Source organism: Durotheca rogersii, assembly GCF_024521655.1.
Source record: "Durotheca rogersii strain YMJ 92031201 chromosome Unknown GGS23scaffold_1, whole genome shotgun sequence".
Lineage (NCBI taxonomy): Eukaryota > Fungi > Ascomycota > Sordariomycetes > Xylariales > Xylariaceae > Durotheca > Durotheca rogersii.
Window position 1 is genome coordinate 2,003,873 of NW_026251232.1, and position 20,116 is coordinate 2,023,988.

A 20,116-nucleotide genomic window follows, 5' to 3' on the forward strand; every position below is an offset into this window, starting at 1 on the left:
CCTGCTCCGTATGTATCAATCCGATATACGCCATGCCGCTAACGGGGCGTCTCTCGTAAGGGTGTCTTGAGGCAGGCACCACGTTGTGCCTGCCAGTAGGTAGCCACTTCGTCTGCCTGACACGCCAAGGATGTCCATATGGGTAAGGGAAGGCGCCTCCTTCTCGTCACGGGCCTCTCTTTCCAGGAGTCTTGCCGCAGTCGTCGGCGGGTTCGAAACCCATTCCCGCTCTAGGCACCTGCCGGCCGGTGAATACTAGGATACCTAGGTACGTGCAGGAAGGTACCTACTCCACCTGTGTGAGGTTGGGCACTACATCGAGGTATCTGCGTCTCTTGCTGGTCCTCTTGAGGTAGGCACAGATCAGTAGGTTACTTGACGAAGGATAGGTTCGATTCCTAACAGCGCTACTTGGTAGTCTTCGCTATTTAGCTCATCTGGCACCTACCTAACCTAACCTCTACGTAGTATTATATCTATTACATAAGCAGACAGGTTCACGGCGAGGATGCGTTGCGTTGAAAGCGCGCCAGTCTGAGAAATGGCCCTGTTCCCTACCCATGCCCACACCACCTACCTGTCAATGACCACCTATGCAACCGAATAGAATATGTGCCCCTCCGAATGAGGAAATACTGAGTTCCCTGACTCGGCTATCTTTACTACGTAATATACCCACGAGGCGAAACCCATCCGAACCACGTACGTTGACACATATTAAAGACCCAGCAAGCTGTGGTGACTAGGAGGGTGGGGAGGGGGGGACGACAGCAATTGTGGCACGGGGCTCCAAAATTCCCAACTCGACGCCGGCAAGGCTGGATGCAGACACGTAGAGAGGGGGGGGGGGGGGCGCGTAGGGAGTGATCCGGCACACACGCACGCACATACTAGGCATATTAGTAGATGCCTATGCGCTGTGTGTGGGCGAACCACACGAATACGGCGATGCGGCGAGCCTTCTCGAAGAAGCACATGGCCAAACTCGCCTAGTCGCAGTCCGAGTCTCGAATAGCATCGCTGCGCCACGCCTCCCCGCTACTATATATGTGTCACGGTGTCCCTCGTGGTAAGTCGCACCTGTGTAAATATTCTGCGCACAGCTCAGCACGACCCGACAACGCCGGATATTATCCCTTAATCTACCTATATAGTACAGCCTCCCCCGTCTTCTATGCCCTCGTGACGATAAAACCCGCGTCTGTCTATGCACAACCGTCGTCCCGTGCAACAGGGCATCTCTTTTCCTCTCGCGCGTTCGCTCTCTTGTGCAGTTGTCTATCTCCCAAGGGCCCCGTTATCAATGCTCCCGAGCTCCCCACTATGTAATCGTACAGCCGACAGATGAATGCCCGTCGAAAGAGGGGCACAAAAGCAAGCGTGCTGACCCATGTGCGCCCGCCCAAACCCATCCGACCCCCCTTTGTCATCCTAAGCAAAAGAGATTAATGCATCACTCATGTCATGTCTCATGGTCTAGCGATTCCTCTTCCTTTTCGTCTTCGTTATCATCTCAGACATAAGCCCCGCCCCCACCGCGGGGTGGACTCCGGCCCGGTGGTGGTCGAGGCGGCGAGGCCCGCGGGGTCGCGACTCTGCTGCCGCTGCCGCTCTCGTCATATCTCCGCCGGTCCCTCGTCCGGTAGTCCTCGTACCCAGTCTCCTTGTCAAAGTCACTTCTCGAGGGCGGGCTGTTCGTGATGCCCCTACCGTACCGAGCCTCCACCCTCTTGTCGTCGGTATATGCCTCGCCGTCGTCGTCGTCGCTATCCTCCGAATCGTCGTACCGGTCCGCCACCGTTGTCGTCGCCGCCGCCGCCGTCGTCGTCTGGGAATCGTCCCTAACGAGACCTAACCGCTCTTCTTCCGTCGCGTTCTTCGCCTGCGCCTGCCGCTCCAGGTAGCCCCGTGACCCGAGCCTTTGGTGGGATGGTGGTCGTCGCGATGATGAGGATAACAACGGGGGCTGTGCGAGAGCCTGGCCATGTTCGTGTAGCGCGACGCCATCGGCCTGGTGGCGGCGGAACACGTTTTGAAACGAGAATTGCCGACGTGCCGAGGGACCCTCCGTGTGGGGTGGCGGCGTTGGCGGCGCTAGGGAGGAGACGCCGGTATCCGGCCTCGGCGGGTCGAAGAAATGGATTTGCCGTGCGGTACTGCCCGAGGCTAAGCTGTCGGCGCTGCTGTATTCGGTCTTCCGTAGGTCGTCCGGAAGTCCGTACACGTGTTCGTGACTGGTTCCGTAGGGACTAGCCTCGCCCCCGTACTTGTGGCTCGGGACGGCGATGCTGGTCAGCTGGACTGGGTGTATCGGACTCTGCACCCGGAGGTCGGGGTCCCCTTGGCGAAAGCTAGGATGCCCCGGGAGGACACTTCTCGTTCGGCTCCGAATCGTACCGGCGATGCTCGATAGCATGCTGGGAGACATCTGGCGCTGACGTTCTTCGGCTAGCTCCTCTTCGGTCAGGAATCTCGTTCTCCCTAGGGGCGGATGCGCCGGGGTGGTGGCGGCGCTTGACGTCGTCGTCGGCCGACTCCTGTGGCTACCTATGGTCGTCCTCCTCCGCCGCAACCCATCCCATTCGTAAAGTGGCTGGCCGTCCTCGCTGACCGGCTCGAGGCGCTCCGACTCCTTTTCTTCGCGAAGCCGGCGGAATTCTTCCTGTTCCATCTTCTGTCGTGCCATGGAGATTCGGCGCACAATAGCAGCGGTGCCACGGATGGCGTCGGCTTTCGGTTCCGTCTCGGGCTGCTCTTGCTCGGCGATGGTATGAATCTGGTCGAGGTCTCCGGAAAAGACGGCGGCATCCGGCACGTCTTTGGCGGATTTGGACAGCTGCAACAGGACGACGCCCGCACAGATGGTGAGGAATCCCATGACCACCGTGACAATCTGCATCGGCGTTCCCTTGAACCCCTGGAAAAGGATGGCCGAAGTGATCATCGTCGTGCTCGTAAAATACACGTAGTATGTTGGCGTGACCATGGCAGCATTAAAGAGATTAAGAGCTTTCTACAAGCCGCAAGGATTAGCATAGTTCATCAGTCAGGTAAGGGAGGGGGAGGGGGAGGGGAAAAAAAAGACTTACGTTCAAGTAAATGATCTCTGTCAACAGGGTCGCTATAACGAAAACGAGGACAACATAGAGAAACCATTGGTTGAATTGGGGCGTGCCCCCGATCTGGGTGACAATGGAGGCGCCGAGGCCCTGCGTAGCAACGACACTCAGGCCTCCGATCCAGCTGCAGACGGAGAGGTAAGGAAACATGTTCTTCTTGCCGTACCGCGGCCCAACCCAGAAAGCGACGAATGCGGACCCGATGAGAACGACACCCATGTAAGAGAGGAACGCCGGAGTGACGACGAACTTCTGCAGCTCCTGGATGTTGGCCACGGACGATTCGGAGGGGGCGTTGAGGACGATGATGACGGACCCGATTATGCAGAGGAAGCAGGCGACCTTGCCGACCATGCTGAGCCTCTCCTTCAGGAAGATGGCGGAGAGTATGGCGGTGATGACGACGGAGAGCGCGCCCAGGGACGTGACCAGGATGGCGTCGGTGAAGGAGTAGGCGACAAAATTGCAGATCTCGCCGATGATCATGAGGGTCATGCCGCCCCACCAGTAGGCATTTTTAAGATAGCCATAACCCTCGCCGGCGACCTCGTTGTACTTCTCGTTCGCCCTGAGCAGGCCGACCTTCTTCATCACAAACGAGATGCCGATGAAGCATCCGGAAGCGACGGCGAGCGATATGCCGATGGCCTTGAAGGCAGGGGGGCGAGCCGGCTTATCGGGGTCGGAGGTGTTCGTCTCGTCGGCTCTGGCGTATAGCTGGTTGGCCACGGCGAGGACTCGCCCCGTCTGGTCCATATTAGCGTCCGGGGGGGGGGGACAGCGACAAGTCGCCGTCTGGAAGGGTGGGTTGAGTTCGGTGCGTCGCCAAGTTGTCGGATGCTGGTGGGCTTTTGTTACCGGAGGAGACGGAGGAGGGTCCGAAGAGGAGGAGCGAGAGAAATCGGATATAGGTGGTTGGCGGACTAGATCTAGTAGCGCAAAAGGTATCCAAGCATGGGAACGAATTACAACAGCCAAAAAACTGAGGGGGATAGAGAGAGGAGGGTAAGGAGAGAGAAAGGCGAGAGAAGCCGGCAGTCCGTTTCAATGATCAGTAGTTTGTTTCGTGCTCGCGAGGATCGGTGGGATCCTCGGTTCCCGTGTCGATGTCGGTTCGCCGCGACGCAGAAGCTCCAGCTGCACGCACTCACGCACCACACCACACACACAGCCCCAAACACCCAAGCTACTACCGTCTACGTAAGTATCCGGTGGGCTGGCCAGGGGTGCGACAGGGTCGTAGTGGGAGCGGCAGGGGGGCGGATGGGGGTTGCAGGACGGGGGTTTCTCGTTGCCAAAAAAGCGGGCAAGCAATGGTGCGAAGGATGGGACAGCTAACAGATGGGAAGCACTTGGCGTGGGAAGGAAGCGATAGCGAAGTGGTCGCGAAGTGGTAGGTATTTATTTAAATCGAGAGAGAGAGAGGGAGATGGAGAGGGTTGCGCCGCAGAATGAAGTGTGTAGGACGCAGTGGCTCGGTACGAGACGACTGATGTGGGAAGATTTAGCTAGTCTGTACCTGGCGGGCGTTTTTAGGGCGGGTTCTTGAAACCGACAGCAACAAGGAATGACCGGTGTGGAGCAGCACCCCGCCCTCTGTCTCTGCATATGTCTTCTTCTTCTCTTTGACCTCGTTGGTTTTCAGTCGGCGGGCGTCAAAGGCATTGTTGTGCGGTTCGCTTGTTGGCGTCCGGCGATTGTTGGTTCCACGAGAGAGGGCATCGGCGGGGGGGAGACGTAATAATAGGTGGATGAAAGAGGGAGGATAAGAGAGGGAGAGACAAAAAAAAAAGGTTGGCTCGCTCAGCTGGACAAAGGCCGGCCAACCTCGACTCTGCTGGTTCCCCCGACCTCGCGGCGCCTGCGGGAAGGAGATGGTCGATGTGCAGTCGATCCAAGCGCCGGCTGATCGTCCAGGCGACGGCCACGCCCCTTACGTATGTGCGCCAGAGTACGTTGCATACGCCTCGTAGCAGCCCGTTGCGCGCGCGTGTATGTATACTTGCCTATGTATGTGCTGTTTACTTTCGCACGCGGCTGATATGATGGGCATGTCTTGTCGGCCCTTACAGGCGGCTTGTACCTACGCTGGCCAGGCAATCGACGCTACGTAGTATTGGCAAGCAATTGTCTCGCAGGGGGGTTGGCGCGGTCCCTTAGCGCAGGTCGGTTCGATACGGTGCCCAGAGTAAGTCCCTACTAAGCCTAGATATAGGCTGGGGTCTGCCTGTCACTACCTAAGGTACCACCTACCCCCATCGCACATCCTAACTACCAAATTCTTTCTTCCTAGTACTAGTATTACATCTCGTATCAACCTAGGACCTATATCTGCATTCCCAGGTAGGTATATCTAGGGTATACTATAGATCGCAGCACCCTGGAAGGTATACAGGTGGGTGGGTGTGCCTGCGGGGGGCGACCAGCCGACAGATCCGATCGTGACCCAACCTCTCCGTCTCTGCCCTCCTTGTGGTCCTTAGCACCGCGACTTCAACTTCGGCTCGTGGGGTCGAGAGGAACGTCACCTATATCTAGGATCGCGCGTGGCCATTTGCGAACATGGAATTGGTACCTACCTACACACGTAGAGCCGGATACGATTATCCCATCGGCGTTGTCAGGTGCCGGGAAAGATGGCCCGGTACGCTTCCAGGCACCGCTCAATATACCTAGCAGCAGCAGCGCCAGATCAGAGTCAAAAGTCGACCTGTTCCATGGCACCGGGACCACTTGCCATTCCAAGCACATCGTACTATTGTCACCGCACCCTACGTGGAGAATGGGAATCCCTGCATGCTACCCCGAGTTTCTCACCAACTCGGTGCCTGCGTTCGTCACCCAAATGAGGCAATGGGTGTATCATCTAAGCCCTCACATGCATCTACCTATCGATTGCGCGGGGGAGCTCTTAGCGGCTACGTCAGGTCCTCGAGTCTAGAGCCTGCTTCCGATACACCCCTCCCCCCAAGGAGTGCTGCTGGGTGAGAGAGGCGTACGCGTTACATATACGTTGCGGCCCCGGCGCGATGCTACGGTGATAGTTCGATGCCAACGCTCGATTTGCGCCCTCGACTGGGAGACGTCTACCACGTCCCTACCTCCTGTCAGCGCAGCCCTCGTCCGCCGTGACTGCGGCGCGATAAATATAAGATACGTGCAGACGTGCCTCACCCTGCACGGCGATCGCGCTCCAGGCAGGGCCGGGCACTGGATCAACCGCTATCGTCGACCGCCATCCCATCCTTGGCAGCTTGGTAGCGGCGATAATAGGTATAGCCGCCGGCCCATCTCGAGGACCCGGGGGCCGCCTCCTACTGCCACGCCCGTCCCAGACTTGTTCTGCGTGCCAAGTGCGAGCCAAGCTGTGTCAGCAGTCGGTCTCGGCCGTCTGGGAGTTTCTATCCCTCCAGTCTCTGAGCTGTCCGACAGGTCTCTAGCACTTGAGCAGCCGCGGCAGTCAGTCAGTCGGTCGTGAAGGTAAGAAAACAGAGCAAACCGAACTCTAGCCTTATATGGAACCAAATAATCTACAGCCGGGGAGGGGGGGATCATCATGGCTCGGCTGCAAACTAGCACGGGCAGAACGGTGGCAGTGCTCGGGCGCGACCCCGCGGGATATCCAAGTTTCGCGCTCTTGGATTACGTCGGTGCCGTCGATCGCGCGCTGCCGCCGCTAGTATAAATGAAGCCGACGGGTTTTCTTTTCGACACGAAGCCCCGCCCGAGCCAGCGAGGTAGGTAGATGCCAGCAAGGCAGCGAATTCCCCCCTATGCCACACCCCCCCTCTACACGACGCCCGCACTAGAAGAACAAACCAACGCACCCCGGACACCCGTGCGGCCGCACCCCGAGCCCCCGGCGTCCGCTGACGCCCACGTCGCGGGCGAAGCGACGGTCCTTGTCGTGCCTCCTGCTCGCCGCGTGCCCCGAGGGCCTGGCCGGCGCGCGCTACGCGGGGAGCAAACAAAGACCGCCGCCCGAGATGCGCGGGCCGGGCGACGGCCCGATGCGGAAGCGGACCGCGGTGCCCGGGCCGCTGGCGGGGCGGGTTCAAGCGAGGGGATGTCCCCGGGGCCGGTGTTCTCGTCGCGCTGAGGAGCGGAGATGATGGGAGGGGGCTATTCCTCGGTGTTTCCCGCCTAGAGTTGGGGGTAGTGAGTATGGTACAGAAGGGGGAAGATGGGTAGGACTGTAAATTTTCTGGGTTACCAAAGTAGTAATTCGCACCCTGATCTTTAATGGCCGGCTGATTGTCTATCTCTGAGAACGCGAGGGAACCGGGCGGCTCACGTGGAAGATATCCGGTCGCCGTATTACGCGTGTTCAAGATTGGGGTCAACTTGCATATGACCGCTGGACGCTCCCTTTTCACGATATCCAGGGCTTCTTTGCTGTGTTCTTGAACAGTTAGTACCCAGCCCGAGATACGTCAATGTCGTGTTGAAACCTAGTAAGGTATCCTAGTTGCCGAAATTTTCGCGGCTTGTGAGTATCTCGTGCCTACTTCATCTCATCAATACCATGCCAGAGGGGGTTCGTACCCATCCGATCGCGCGTACAAGTTCCAGAATATCACGTCGCAGAGTGCAAGACAAGGTTGGAGTATCCGCGGTCGAGACCGTGAAATGTATTAATGATAAGTATCTGTTTGTAGGTATATATTGCTTCATCTGCACTCATCTACGCGTCAACCGTCACACATTGCGCCCGAATCTATCTAGAGCCGCCACACCGCTAGTAGCAAAACGCCGGAAGCCAGCCAGAGCTGGAAGACGGAGGGGGGAGAGAGGGGAACGCTCGGAATCTACGCGTCGGCGCGGGCTCAAGACTTGGCGTCGCCGATCGCCTTCTTCTCGTCGATGGTCTTGGGCTCGGGGAGGCGCTCCTCGTCGCTCTCGCGGTCGGAGTCCTTCTTGAGGTCGTTGAAGTCGGTGTTGAGCACGAACTCCTCCTTGTCGATGTGGCGGAAGGTGAACCAGAAGATGATGGTGAGGGTGCCGCCGGCGATGGTGGGGCCGGCGAAGGCCCAGATGAGGTAGGGGTCGCGGATGGCCGGGGCGGTGGCGAGGCCGATGGCGGCGGAGATGGCGGTCATGGCCAGGTTGAGCGACGCGACGAGGCCCTTCATGTTCTTGGGCGCGCGCGAGTACGCGATGCCGTACGCCGTCACGTTGACGAAAATCTCCGAGATGGCCGTGATGATGACGGGGATGGCGTAGTACGCGTACGACACCGTCGACACCGTCGTCTCGCCCTCGGGCAGGATCTGCGCGCACGTCGTCGAGTTCCACCCGCAAGGCGACGTCTTGTACACGAAGTACTGCAGGATCGAGTAGCCGACCGAGCCGACGGTGCCCAGCGCGAAGCCGAAGGTCATCCGGGAGATGGGACCCCACTTGATGCCGCGTTTGCGGAGGAACGGGTAGATGAGGTGGTTCATGATAGGGACCACTAACGTGACTGGTTAGCCTCACAATGCCCCGCGCGTGGTTTTCGCGTTTTGGTCGCGGGCTGGGGACTCACTGATAACGATGGAGACGGAGTTCAGGTTGTCCAGAAGATCGTTGGGCAGGCCGTTGGTATCCATACCGGCAGTGAGAGCGTTGGCGGCGGCGCCGAGACCGCCGTCGTTGATCTGCCAGATGGGGGAGAATAGGAAGATACCGCAGGCTTGGAAGGTTCGGCGCACGTCGTTGACGAATTGGTCATCATATTCGTATACCTTCGTGCTGCCGGCGGCCCTGCGTACGCTCGGCTTTCCGAGCTCCCAGAAACCCTTCCGCCCGATGCGCGCCAGGCCGCCGTGAGCGAAGATGTCGCCGAGGACCTTGAAAACGTTGCCCAAGTCCGAGCCTCCGGGGGGCTGCTTTACCAAACGGGGGTTCAGGTACCACAGCAGCGGGGGGAGCATCAGGTAGAGGATCGTAGGGATCAGGTAAGCCGCCCAGTAGCCGACGATCTTAGCCAAGTACGTCGTCGGGATGCCGAAACACGCGCCAATGTTGATGAGCAGGTAGAACCACAGCATGACGCTGTTGATGGACTCCTCGGGATCAACGATGACCCTCTCGCCATTCGTGTCAGTGACAACGTGAGCGAACTTGTGGGGGCTCTGGTCGATGACGGTGGGCGAGATATTGGGCTTAAACTGAGCCGCGCCGATGGAGAGCATATCTGCCATGTGTTAGCACATCGTGTAAGATCGCAAGGCTTGACCTTCGACGAGGTAGCAGGCAACAAAACCACCCCAAGAGCAGGCATGAATGATGACATACTAAGTCCAAATTAGTCGCCAGTTCAAAAAAATAACGAAAGCACTCTGAAAGCTTACCACAGAGACAGGGCGAAAGGGCCCATGGCTTTTCCGGATTGAAGGACAGGAGGAAGCGCCGAGATGATCATGATGATGTGGGCGACACCGCAAACAGCGACACCCCAGCAGATCATCTTGAATCGGCCGTACTTGGTGTCGGCAAGCCAACCGAAGTAGATGGGCAGCGCGTACGCGAGGAACTTGAAGGCTTCGGTCATAGCGGTAGCCACAACGGAACCCTGACCAAGAGCACCGGCGGTGTACTCGGACCCTGGAGCGCTGGCACCGGCGCCGTTGCCATCGGGCGGCAGCGGGGCGCGGATGAAGTTCTTGTAGACCTGGTTGCATCCGTAGTAGGAGGCACGCTCGGCGAACTCTACGGCGCAGAGGTAGTAGCAGGTCGAAGGCATCTTCCCGGCGATGCGCCTCAGCGTCGACTTCTCCTCCTCGGTGGGGAGGACGAGGCCGTGCAGGGTCTCGCGGCCATCTTCGTCGACGGCTCGGTCTGACACGGCGCCATCTGCCTTGGTATTCTCAAGGCCCGCTTTCTCGTCTACGGAAGCCCGCACCGCGCCGACGGGAGCAGCGACGGTGCCGATGGTAGTGCCGGTGTCTGTGGAGGACGAGACAATGTCAGCACCGCGTTCACGTATCACGCATAGAGGTAGGCAGGCAGGTGGCTTCGTCGGGACTCCCCGAACGCGCAAAGAAAGGCGTTATAAGCAAGACCTACCCATGGCGAGCTTCTGCTTTGCACAATAGAGCAGCAGAGACTTCGAAGCGGAAGAGCGAATCGAACTATCGCTGGGGCGCGCCCGAGATAAGGGGGAGAGGGCGAGGGCTGGCAGGGACGAAGGGATCGGCGACCTGCAGAAGATGTAACTCTGTGCATCTCGAGATATATATGTCGTAGTTGTTGGGTTGTATGACCCTGCCATGACGGGCCAAGCCCGCAAGAGCACGACAACCCCCCCCCCCCCCCCCTTGCCCCCGGCGATCAAGACTTCTCGAGCAGTTCAGCTTATCAGAGGCACAGCTCCTTCGTTTGGCCATTCCAACTTCCTACTCTGTAGTAGACGAGGTTATCCGCAACCGAAGACCAGTGGGAGGCCGACCCAACTTCCTGGCTACTTCCCCGTTTTGGGTATGATCACACGACGTTCGGGCCTCTCGACGTCTAGGGAAATCAGCCAAGAGGACTTATCATGGATAAGTTCCAATGCAGATGCCTCGTCCGGGCTACCCCAGACCTACCCCAATCGCAATCCTCGACGCCCGCCAATCAGGCAGCCGTATGGCTGGCGGCGGCGTACCGGGGACCCTCGATAATGAACTGTCGACTTATGGGCGTGTGTATCCGCAGGATCAGCATCGTAGCATCGCGAGATGGGGGGGGGGGGGTCTGGTCTGGAAGATATCGGGCGCTCCATATTAGTAGACGGCCTCGCCTCGACCGTATCGGGTCATCCAACGGCCAACACGGGCGATTCTATACGCTGGCGTGATAGGCAGGGGTGGCTGGGTGGTGCGGTCCGCATTAGGTAGGTCGTTGATGATAACCAGAGGCCGACGCCCTCGCTCCACTAATTAGATGAGAGGCATTATGGATGCGACGTAGCAACGAGGGCGGACAATGATAACATCTTCCCTGCCTATTGCGCTCGCGGGCGTCCTCAACTGCTTTCTAGAAGCACGTCTTCCCCTGTCCGCATGGCGCTAAAGGCCGTGGAACTGGGAATAGCGCTGCGCCGGAGGCATGGAGACGGCTCGATTCCTGCTCCCTCGTTGGGCTCTCCTCCTCGAATCTATCTAACGCGTGACGTCGAACGTAAGGATCGTGCGCACTAGCAACCTGCAGAACGTTGCAGTCGCCTCACCAGACGACAGATATGGCGGGTTTTTCTGGTCCGGACGCCATCCATCCCGACGCGGCCTTGCGCCGGCGACGAGCGAACGGTTGGAATTTCGCCTGGTCGCGGCCCCCGGCCGTCCACGGAATCGGTAGTTTCCACGAAATTTCTTCGCTCTCGTATGCCTAGAAAGCTTATGAAGCTTGTCGTAAAGCCAAGTGGCTGGGTGGCTGGCCGTCCTGTGCAGGTTCTGCGGGAGCCGGGCACGGTAAGGCCATTGGTTGGCGAGGTCTTACTAGTCGACAAGTATCCTCGGAGGGACTCCGGGTGGCTGCATCTTGGCTATGCTAGTCTAGATCGCGGAAACCCCCAGGATTCGCAGCCACCTGGTGGCATCGTGGCACGACCTTGGGAGCTTGGCTGAAGTTGATGATAAGGCTTAGGTTCCATCAGTGTTGTACGAGCAATTAGAGCACGGCGACTTGCAGGAATACCTCGAGGGTTTCGGCAGAAACTAGCTCTTTAACCAGCTCTTTGCAAAAAAGAGCCTTCACTACCCGAAATGGGGTTATAAGTAGGGCAGATGTGATCCTCGTGGGAGTTATGGGATTCACTAGCTGAGCGTCGGTGTGTAGTAAGGGTAATAATACCTGACCTGCATCTGCGCCCACACCCACCTACCATACGCTCAGCCCTGATGGTGCCCATGGCACTTCCGGCAGCAGCATACCCCGCCAGGTCAAGGGACAATGACTTGAAACTACCTACCTTGTTCACGCATATAGCCGGCGCCAGGACGGCCTGCCAGTCCCAAGCGATTTGTCGGGCACGCATCCGGATAATTTGTGGCTTATGTATGTATCACAAATCATGGACATGCCGAACCTCGCCGCGCATGTGCTCAATCTAAGTAGCCAATAATCCGGCGACGCCTTGTGTGAAAGTTGAGGGATATTTGGCCGTAGTTGGCGGAATGTGCGTCGACTCTATGTGGACGCGATGGTCTCAGCCCGACCTTCGCATCACAACCAACAGCCAACCGAGAGACAAGCACCCATCCATCCAGCCAGCCAGCCAGCCAGCCAGGCAATGCTCGTAAGGGGCGAGGCCAGCTTTAGTAGATATCAAAGGGATCTGATTCGCCCGCATTCATTTGATCGCTCTCCTCGAAGGATCGTCGGGCCGCCAAGACTCCCCTGCTCGCACCCTCGCTCTGCCCGCCTGCTTGTCTCTGGTTGCTTGTGCCGCTCGAGAAGCCCCACGCACATATCAGGGAAGAGGCGTGTCTTATTCTTGTTGAACCGACGCATCATTGGGTCGCTTAAGACAGCGGAAGCTCTTTGTTGTCGAAATGGGGGAAGAGAGTGGGAAGATGCGAAGGAACTGGACATGTATTACACACGAGAGAGCCTCCAGCGATATGCGGTCCATAAGTCAAGTGCTACGCCTTCAGTCGGCCTAGTGGGCAGGTCGGTATATTGTATCACGCACTGGACATATCAATCATTCACCGCATCTTTCAGCATTGGTTCCACGCTGCTACTCTAGGTTTCACACCTCAAGTCTTACGCCCCCGCCCCTCCCCCCCCCCAAAAAAGGCGTCTGCTGAGAGAGTAGCTGAGGACGACGGGGAGCAGACGAGAGACAGCCGATACCTATATATCGCATGGAGAAGACAGGAGATACGCGATGTCGGCTCCGGTACCCGAGCATATGGGCCCTATTTATAATTGTTACCGTACCCAGAGTAGGGCCAGTTGCATTACGGTTGCTACGTCTGGTCTAATGCAGCAAGGCCCCCGAGTCGAGGTGACCTCTCTGCGTGTACGTGCTACGTCTGACTTGAGCCACGGGCACAATCCCGCGAACCTGGGATGAGGGATGCCCCTAATGCAAGCGAGGTGGGCAACTACCATCCGGCCATAGAATTCCCGAGGCCACCCGCCGGGCATACGAAGGATACTACTGAAAGAGTCGTTTACAGAGCGAACTATAGTACTCTCGCTAAGATCAGATGCCCAAATAGTAACGGTAGGGGTGGTCGTATGGGTTTGTATGGCATCCTGCGATAAGATTACCGTGGTAATAACGCGTCTGGTTACTATCTCCGAGATTCCCAATGGTACGGGGGATTCGTTTGGGGTATTATGGTAAGTGGATAAGGATTACACTGAGCACGGTACGAAGGGACGTGTCTATTAATCCTTGTAGGAAGACGACCAGGCCAATCTCTTGTCCTCCTGTCCCTATTTAAGGGCTACCATTGGCATTTATTTATTAGCTTAGCTCTGTCGCCTTTGACGGAGAGCTATAAAACTAAGTTTCGAGAGCAGTGAAGAGAGGAACGGAAATATTCCACAGCCCGGTATATCTATATTTGTATATATCTCCATAGTTTCATCCCTCCGCCCAGCTTGCCTTCTCACGGAGTCACGACTAGGAACGAGTTACTAAGCGATAATACGAGCCAAGAACTATGCGGCTGCTTCGATCCCACGAAAAGGGTATTGTCACTTAGCTTAAGCCTCACAAGGCGTTTCTATAAGGTTTTCGGGGTTGTTCAGTGTAACGAGGGCTCTTGTTTCTAACTCTCACTTTCCGGCGATGAGATCAGCTATAGTCTTGGTGTAATTCTGGTGTGACATTCAGGCGGATTTTACAGCAGACCGTGGATTAAGAAACGGTGGAACTGATGTCAATCATGTTAAACTATGGTTGGTTCCTTCAACCTCCATCTTTTTCCAGCATCAGCAGATCTCTGCATCGGGTCATGACAACCCGGGGAGAACTCTGCAGCCAGGGGGGTGAGTAAGGCAGTGGTGGGAATGGGTTGAGTTGTCGCTGGATAGATACCATTCACAAGTCAGGTTCATCATATCCGTGTCAGTGACATTACGTTCTCTAAGGCGGACTGCCTTGCCTGTGTGTAAGATGTTAACTTTACGACGTACTCCCGACCGCGTGGCTCTCGTTTCGGAATCCTAGGTTAGTAGCGCCTGTAATCTGAAATCATATATCGATAAACGCTGCGTTGTTGCGTTTTGGGTCTCATGAAGACTTGTTTTTCATCGCTTGTCACTTCGGTGTACAGACAAGAATGAGAAAGTCTCACGGTGCTGTTGTTGAGTTTTCTGCGTACCGTAACCGAGATTTCCAACACAGCCAGGGGTGATGTTCATATAATATCAATGGTCGTTCAGCAAAGCTAGACACCACGGGTTACGTGGGTAGCCTGTCCACTAGGGTCTCTACTCACGATAGATAGAGTAACTATTACGCAAAAGGAGTCCATACTAACCCTAATGCTAAGAAGCCACGAGTCTCGCAGGTTTAGGCTTCGCCTAGCGTTCTGGCCTTGATAGTTGTTGCGCAACGGATCTTTGTGCCCCGTAGTATTCTCTGCAATTATAAAGCAAAGTGAAAGAAACCTCGAGGTAATGTTCCTTAACACACGGCCGTAGGCTGCTCGCTCCGTTCCTCGGTAGGAGGCTTCCCCCCAATCAAGCCATTGCCGCCTAGAGTAATGATATGGAGAGGAGAGAGAGACAGTGATGCGTTGAAGGAGACTGGGTGGCTTACGGGCATCATGGTATATTGGCTCTATGCTTAAGCCTCGAATCTTAATAAATAGGAAACATGCTTTACAATGCTATTTAGTACTTATTTGTGGTCCCCTCTCCTGTATACCGGGCAGCGAACTCCTCCACTATGCTACTTGGCTTCAGTGATAGAGTTCATAACAATAATATCGATTAAGCCAATAGGCTCGCCGTGATGCTTCGCACGCGTGCAACTGCCAAAAGCTGTATGGTCAACATGAGGGGCTGGAATATGGTGGTATCTAGTGTATCTGTCTTGACTCTTGTCCCGATTTCGATAGACAACGTCTTCTACGGCTACATCAAGACACAATCAATAGTAGGGTCAATTTGGGGGGCACGAAGACGATACCTCAAATAGAGCCACGAAATGTCACAGGTAAAGGTCGCAGGACACTCTTATGCCCGTGTTGGAATCTGTTTGGGCATGTCGGTTTGCCCATGGATAGGCCTGGCAGAGCGAGATTGTAATCACCGGAAGAAGTCGATGACCGGCTTTTCTGATACTCAGCTGCAAGGCAGACAGACTGCTTCGTCTTTTCTAGTCGCCGAGAGGCCTCGGCATGACGCATAGTCAGCCATCCATCCCTGCATCCCCCTGCGATAACTCAACTTGAGGTCGACAAGACAAGCTAAGCCGAGGACGCAGTTGTAGCCAATATCCCCTCACATATTCGAGACATGTATGCAAATGGTGGTTGGACGGGGAAGCCTGAATCGATATACTCGTAGGTGGCATATCTTTTGTGGTCTGTCTCCCGCATAGAGGCATTTTTGAATATGCACGAGGAGATGAGGAGCTTATAGGCGTTGAGGAGAGCTGAACAAGCTGAAGAAGGTCATGCCAGCCAAGCCGAGCCCCTATTGGCGCGCAGCGTTCTGGAGAACCCTTGTATATCGACGGAGTGGTGTAGTCACACCACGATTCTCTGTTGGAGAAGGGAGACTAATGCGAGCACTGATTCGGCCGGTGCGATGGCTTGCAAAATCTGCCCTTTCGGTTCATTTAGAGCTTCAAATAGTCGGAGCGCCTCTTCCCGTCTAGCCCGATTTTTGGAGTACCAATTTCCGGGATCTCGGCGACACCAACCGGGCGCGTGGAATCGTGTTGCTCGGAAAATAATCTGAGGAAAAGTCGTGTTAGTTGCTGGAAACAGATCGACGCACACCCGCCCTGCGTCAATCGAAGCTCCGAGGCTGTAAAATCTTCCGTCGGCATGAATCGGAGGCCCGAGACGACGGATGTGCCGACTAACAGGGAGCTCTGGGCACTCTGCGCTTCTCTTCGCTATGCGATAGCGACGAGGTCGGATCGGTGGCAGCGGCTCACGTGAGATGAGGGCGCGTGAAGAGGTCGGTCTCCTGTTGGATGTCTGTGTTTCTTTTTTTTTCCGGGGGTGTGCCTGACGATCATCGTCCTACGTCTTGCTCACAGATATTATCCTTCGCCTATTGATACGCATGTTCCACCGCGGCGAAGGTGCGCGTTGTGGAACGTTCGGTGTTGCCAGACAGTGGAAGTGGTCTCGTGAGGGACCTGCGATTCTCTTAATTGGACAGGCTCTCTTCGTATTGGGACGCGAGACAATCCAGAATGTTCGACCCGGAGAGCGAGGTGATCCAGAGATGTCCGTCGCCATCGCCGTCGCCTTTCAGCCTCATCATGCTTCGTTCCCCGTCCGAGGCGTTCCGGACCGCGTATGCGCGATGAACTCGGAAAAGGCGGGTGCATATGTACACACATACACACACATATACATAGGCGGATGCATGACCGCTATTCTGGACCTGCAATTTCAACATACGAGTCTCGATGGAGGGACGGTGGCACGCTAGCCTCGTAAAAGAGGAGATGGTTTGACGACAAAACCACAGAGTCGGATCGGGGGAGGGCTTGAGCGCCATCTCAATTCCGCCAACCTACGACGTAACATCCACCAACAAGACTTTTCACCAAGAATACATGGCAGAGATAAGAAGGCCCACCGGCGAGCCGGATGGGGTCGAGGGAGAATGGAGAGAAAACTGGAGGAAAACCGGAGAGACGAGGCGGCCAGACGTCGAAGCGGTGGGAGTAAGTAAGGAGACGAGAGTGATGACGCGAGACTCTTGAGGGGAATACTAGGGGTAGGCGATCTGTATAATTGTAATGCACAATCCCTGTGTATAAGGTATAAGGCGTACTACATAACATATAGTATATATTGTACATACACGTCGCTGTAATGGATGAATGGATCAATGGATCACCTAATGAATCGATGGATGGATCGATGGATGTACCGAATGTATCCGGGTGTGCATATGCAGGTATCGCTACCGGTCTGGCCGCCAGGTATGTATATATGTACCTGCCCAATCGACGTACGTAGTGGAGAGCGGTGAGGCGAGAGTGGACCTGTGTGTTGTCCGGGGCGGGCAATAGAAGGAGCAAAAGCAGAGAAGCCCGGATAGCTCCCATTTGCCCACGCCCACGAGGCCGTGGCCTGGAATCCGTTCTACTTAATAATGCCATACGTGTAGAATACTACTACGTTAGCATGTAGGTAATATGTGATGTATAAATAAATGCTATATGCATACGAGTACGGGTCAAGGGCGAGTCAACTTCGCCCACCAAACCGCGGGGTTGGAGTGGTTTCCTGTCTGCCTACGTAGAACATGACCCTTGACAACTGGGAGTCCTGTGCGTCGGTTCTGAATCGAGTCCGTTAGGTCACTAAGGTATCATTCAGTCTCGCCTGCTCTCCATACTACAGACCTAGGTCGGCATTAGTTACTTCGGGTACCTAGTTAACTAAATTACCTCTACTCTAGAGTGAGGCCCCCTTTTACCTGCCTCTACCTACCTAGGTAGTATAGTAGCTACCTATAGCTACCTCTCCTAGGCACGTAAGTAGGTACCTAGGGGATATAGAAAGGAGGTATCTACCTAATGTAGTGGACCTATACGACAGTAATGGGCCGATAAGTCAATAGGATATTGAGCTGTACATACACGGGGGAGACAGTATGTGACGGCCGAGTCGGAAGCGGGATCGGGTACATCTACCGTTGGAAGTCGGGTCGGCAAATGAGAATGGTGAACTGTCTACCTCTTAGGTAGGCTTCTACTCATAGCTCTTCTCCTTCAAGGTGAGGGACGACGAGTTGACAGAAGCCCAGCGGGCATCTTGTCTATCGCTAAGGGATATCTACCTACCTTAGGTACCTACTATACTAAATATTTTATAGCCATGCCGATGTGCCAAGAAGATACCTAGGTACATACAGGTACTTGCCTCTGATCCTTACCATACTAGAGGTCTAGGTGGGTGGTTTAGGGAAGACTCGAGGTGAAAGGTGCTAATATACTCATACTGTTGCAGGTACAATGCCTAGAAGAATGGCATGCACCTACCTAGGTATCTATCTCCTATTCTCTCAGATGCCTCTCACCGTGCAAATCCGGCCTAAACTTGGCTTATTACGTAGCATGCACCAAAGTACACAATAATAGCTGGGCAGGTATAGGGGTGGTGCATAGGGTACTTTACACGGGATACCTCATACACGTAAGGTAGTGTGTACATAATTTAGTATCTACCTAAAGTACACTGGGTCCTTGGCCTGCTGAGAGGTACCTCCTATCCACCCAAGGCAGCTAGGTACCTACACCTAGGCATGTACGGTATAGGATAATAGGAGGAGGTACGGTGTGGGCAAGCGGGCGCCGAGGCAAGGAGGTGTGGCGCGCTAAGGAATGGATGCGGTTAGCCCACTCCACTGCGTACCTAGGTACGTAACGTCGATCGGGTTCGGCTGGAGCTGACTGTTGCCCTGCTCAAGGCCAGAACTGGCAAAGTGAGAGAGGCGACGCGCTGGACGAGCCAGACAAGCCTGAGAATACTCATCCCCCTCCCCCCCCCCCCCCTACCAAGCCCGCCCTGCCGACAGCAATCGAACCTCGACGCCTTTTTCTTTTATTATTCGAGGACCTCTCCTAACCTCAGGCTCGCCGCTTAGCTCACCGCTGAGACGCCCGGCCGCGGTTCGGCAACACACTAACCCCCCCAACGCTGATCTTGGCTGATGCCGCAGTCTCCTCCGCCCAGCATCTCGGTTCCTGGTTCTCAGTTCTGGCTTCTCGTCTGCCTCTGTCCCCCTGGGGGGATTCCTCCTCCGACTTGCGTGTGTGCATTTGTGCCTGCGTTTACATGGACATACCTACCTCCTACATGCATACCTCTCTCGACGTCCTCGGCTAGGAAAAACCAAACGGTCTGTCGGATTCCTGCGGCCTCAGCCATGCTATGTATGTGTATACACATACATATTCGTAGGCGCCTTCCGGCCGATCGACCCCCGTCCAGCCCATTTCACTTGAATCGAGACCCGCTAGTAACGGATGCGAAGGCGCACTGGGTGGCCTGACCGGAGACAGATACAATTGAAGGGTTGGCAGGAGGGGGGAATCTCCGTTGGCTTCTTCTGCGTAGCGTGTATGTGTGTAGGTACGTGTATATGTAGGTATGCATGTAGGTATGTAGGTGGTGAGCGTACGTGTGGCGTGTATGTTCAGCATGTATGAGTCGGGCTTTGGTGTTGCCTTCTGAGAGTGGTTGATCTCGCCATCTGTCTCTCTCTGCCTCTCTGTTTGGGTGTAGTTCGCGACAGCCGAACATTACACATCGGTATCGTCCGGCCGCAGTTCCCGGAACAGAATACCTGGCCAGCATCAGGACCGACAAAGCTACGAACGAGCGAACGCTCGAAAGCGAACCCGCGATACCAGAGCGGCGATAAGCGCCAAGGTCACCATCGGGTGTACAAGCAACGCTTGCGTGATCTGGGAAAAAAAGCTGGGCTTCTGCCAACCTGGTCTACACACAGGCATTGCAAACCTGCTCCGCTCCCTTCTTCGCCCACTACGTATGACGATGGCCTCCCAGCTCCCCAGCCTGTGGGTTCATCTTCACCGAGTTTAGCTTGGGCGGCCCGCGATGAGATTCCGTCGCATTTTCCTCTTCTTCTCTCCCCCCTCGGCAACTCAGCCTTGCTAGCCATTACTGACCTGGAACATCTCTTGCCGTCCCTTTTCAGGGCGTCAGTCCAATTGGACGATATTACGTCCAACCATTGGATGGCATGCATGAGCTACCTGTTTACCTACTCGTTAGGGGGGGGGGCACCTAACCTCGTCCGGTACATACGAGGACAGGACCAGGTCTCCTGCAAGTGGCTCGGCTTTC

The 20,116-nt window shown here is 55.8% G+C and overlaps 3 protein-coding genes across 3 annotated transcripts; all 3 read right to left on the reverse strand.

Annotated features, from left to right (window-relative positions):
* Nucleotides 1-1,513: 1,513 nt before the first annotated feature.
* Nucleotides 1,514-3,875, reverse strand: GGS23DRAFT_602182 (DUF803-domain-containing protein; the record flags this gene model as incomplete). Its single annotated transcript, XM_051519294.1, has 2 exons — nt 1,514-3,013; nt 3,090-3,875. 2 exons carry the CDS (start codon nt 3,873-3,875, stop codon nt 1,514-1,516), a joined length of 2,286 nt encoding a protein of 761 aa, XP_051377097.1.
* A 3,845-nt stretch (nt 3,876-7,720) lies between these two features.
* On the reverse strand, nt 7,721-9,720 carry GGS23DRAFT_545235 (POT family-domain-containing protein). The gene is made up of 3 exons (XM_051514963.1): nt 9,456-9,720; nt 8,647-9,297; nt 7,721-8,574 (listed from the first exon to the last, which is right to left on the reverse strand). The coding sequence occupies exons 1-3, from the start codon at nt 9,652-9,654 to the stop codon at nt 7,946-7,948; spliced, it is 1,479 nt and encodes a 492-aa protein (XP_051377098.1). The 5' UTR covers nt 9,655-9,720; the 3' UTR covers nt 7,721-7,945.
* Nucleotides 9,721-16,671: 6,951 nt separating this feature from the next.
* On the reverse strand, nt 16,672-17,395 carry GGS23DRAFT_27462 (uncharacterized protein). Its single transcript, XM_051512477.1, has one exon. The coding sequence runs from the start codon at nt 17,344-17,346 to the stop codon at nt 16,792-16,794; it is 555 nt and encodes a 184-aa protein (XP_051377099.1). The 5' UTR covers nt 17,347-17,395; the 3' UTR covers nt 16,672-16,791.
* Between the last annotated feature and the right edge of the window lie 2,721 nt (nt 17,396-20,116).

Coding starts and splice junctions, on each gene's coding strand:
- GGS23DRAFT_545235 (XM_051514963.1), bottom strand. CDS start 9,654: ATGACCGAAGCCTTCAAGTTCCTCGCGTACGCGCTGCCCATCTACTTC. Junction 9,298..9,455: donor CCCTTTCGCCCTGTCTCTGT/GGTAAGCTTTCA, acceptor AACACATGGCAG/ATATGCTCTCCATCGGCGCG. Junction 8,575..8,646: donor CTCCGTCTCCATCGTTATCA/GTGAGTCCCCAG, acceptor CAGTCACGTTAG/TGGTCCCTATCATGAACCAC.
- GGS23DRAFT_27462 (XM_051512477.1), bottom strand. CDS start 17,346: ATGGGAGCTATCCGGGCTTCTCTGCTTTTGCTCCTTCTATTGCCCGCC.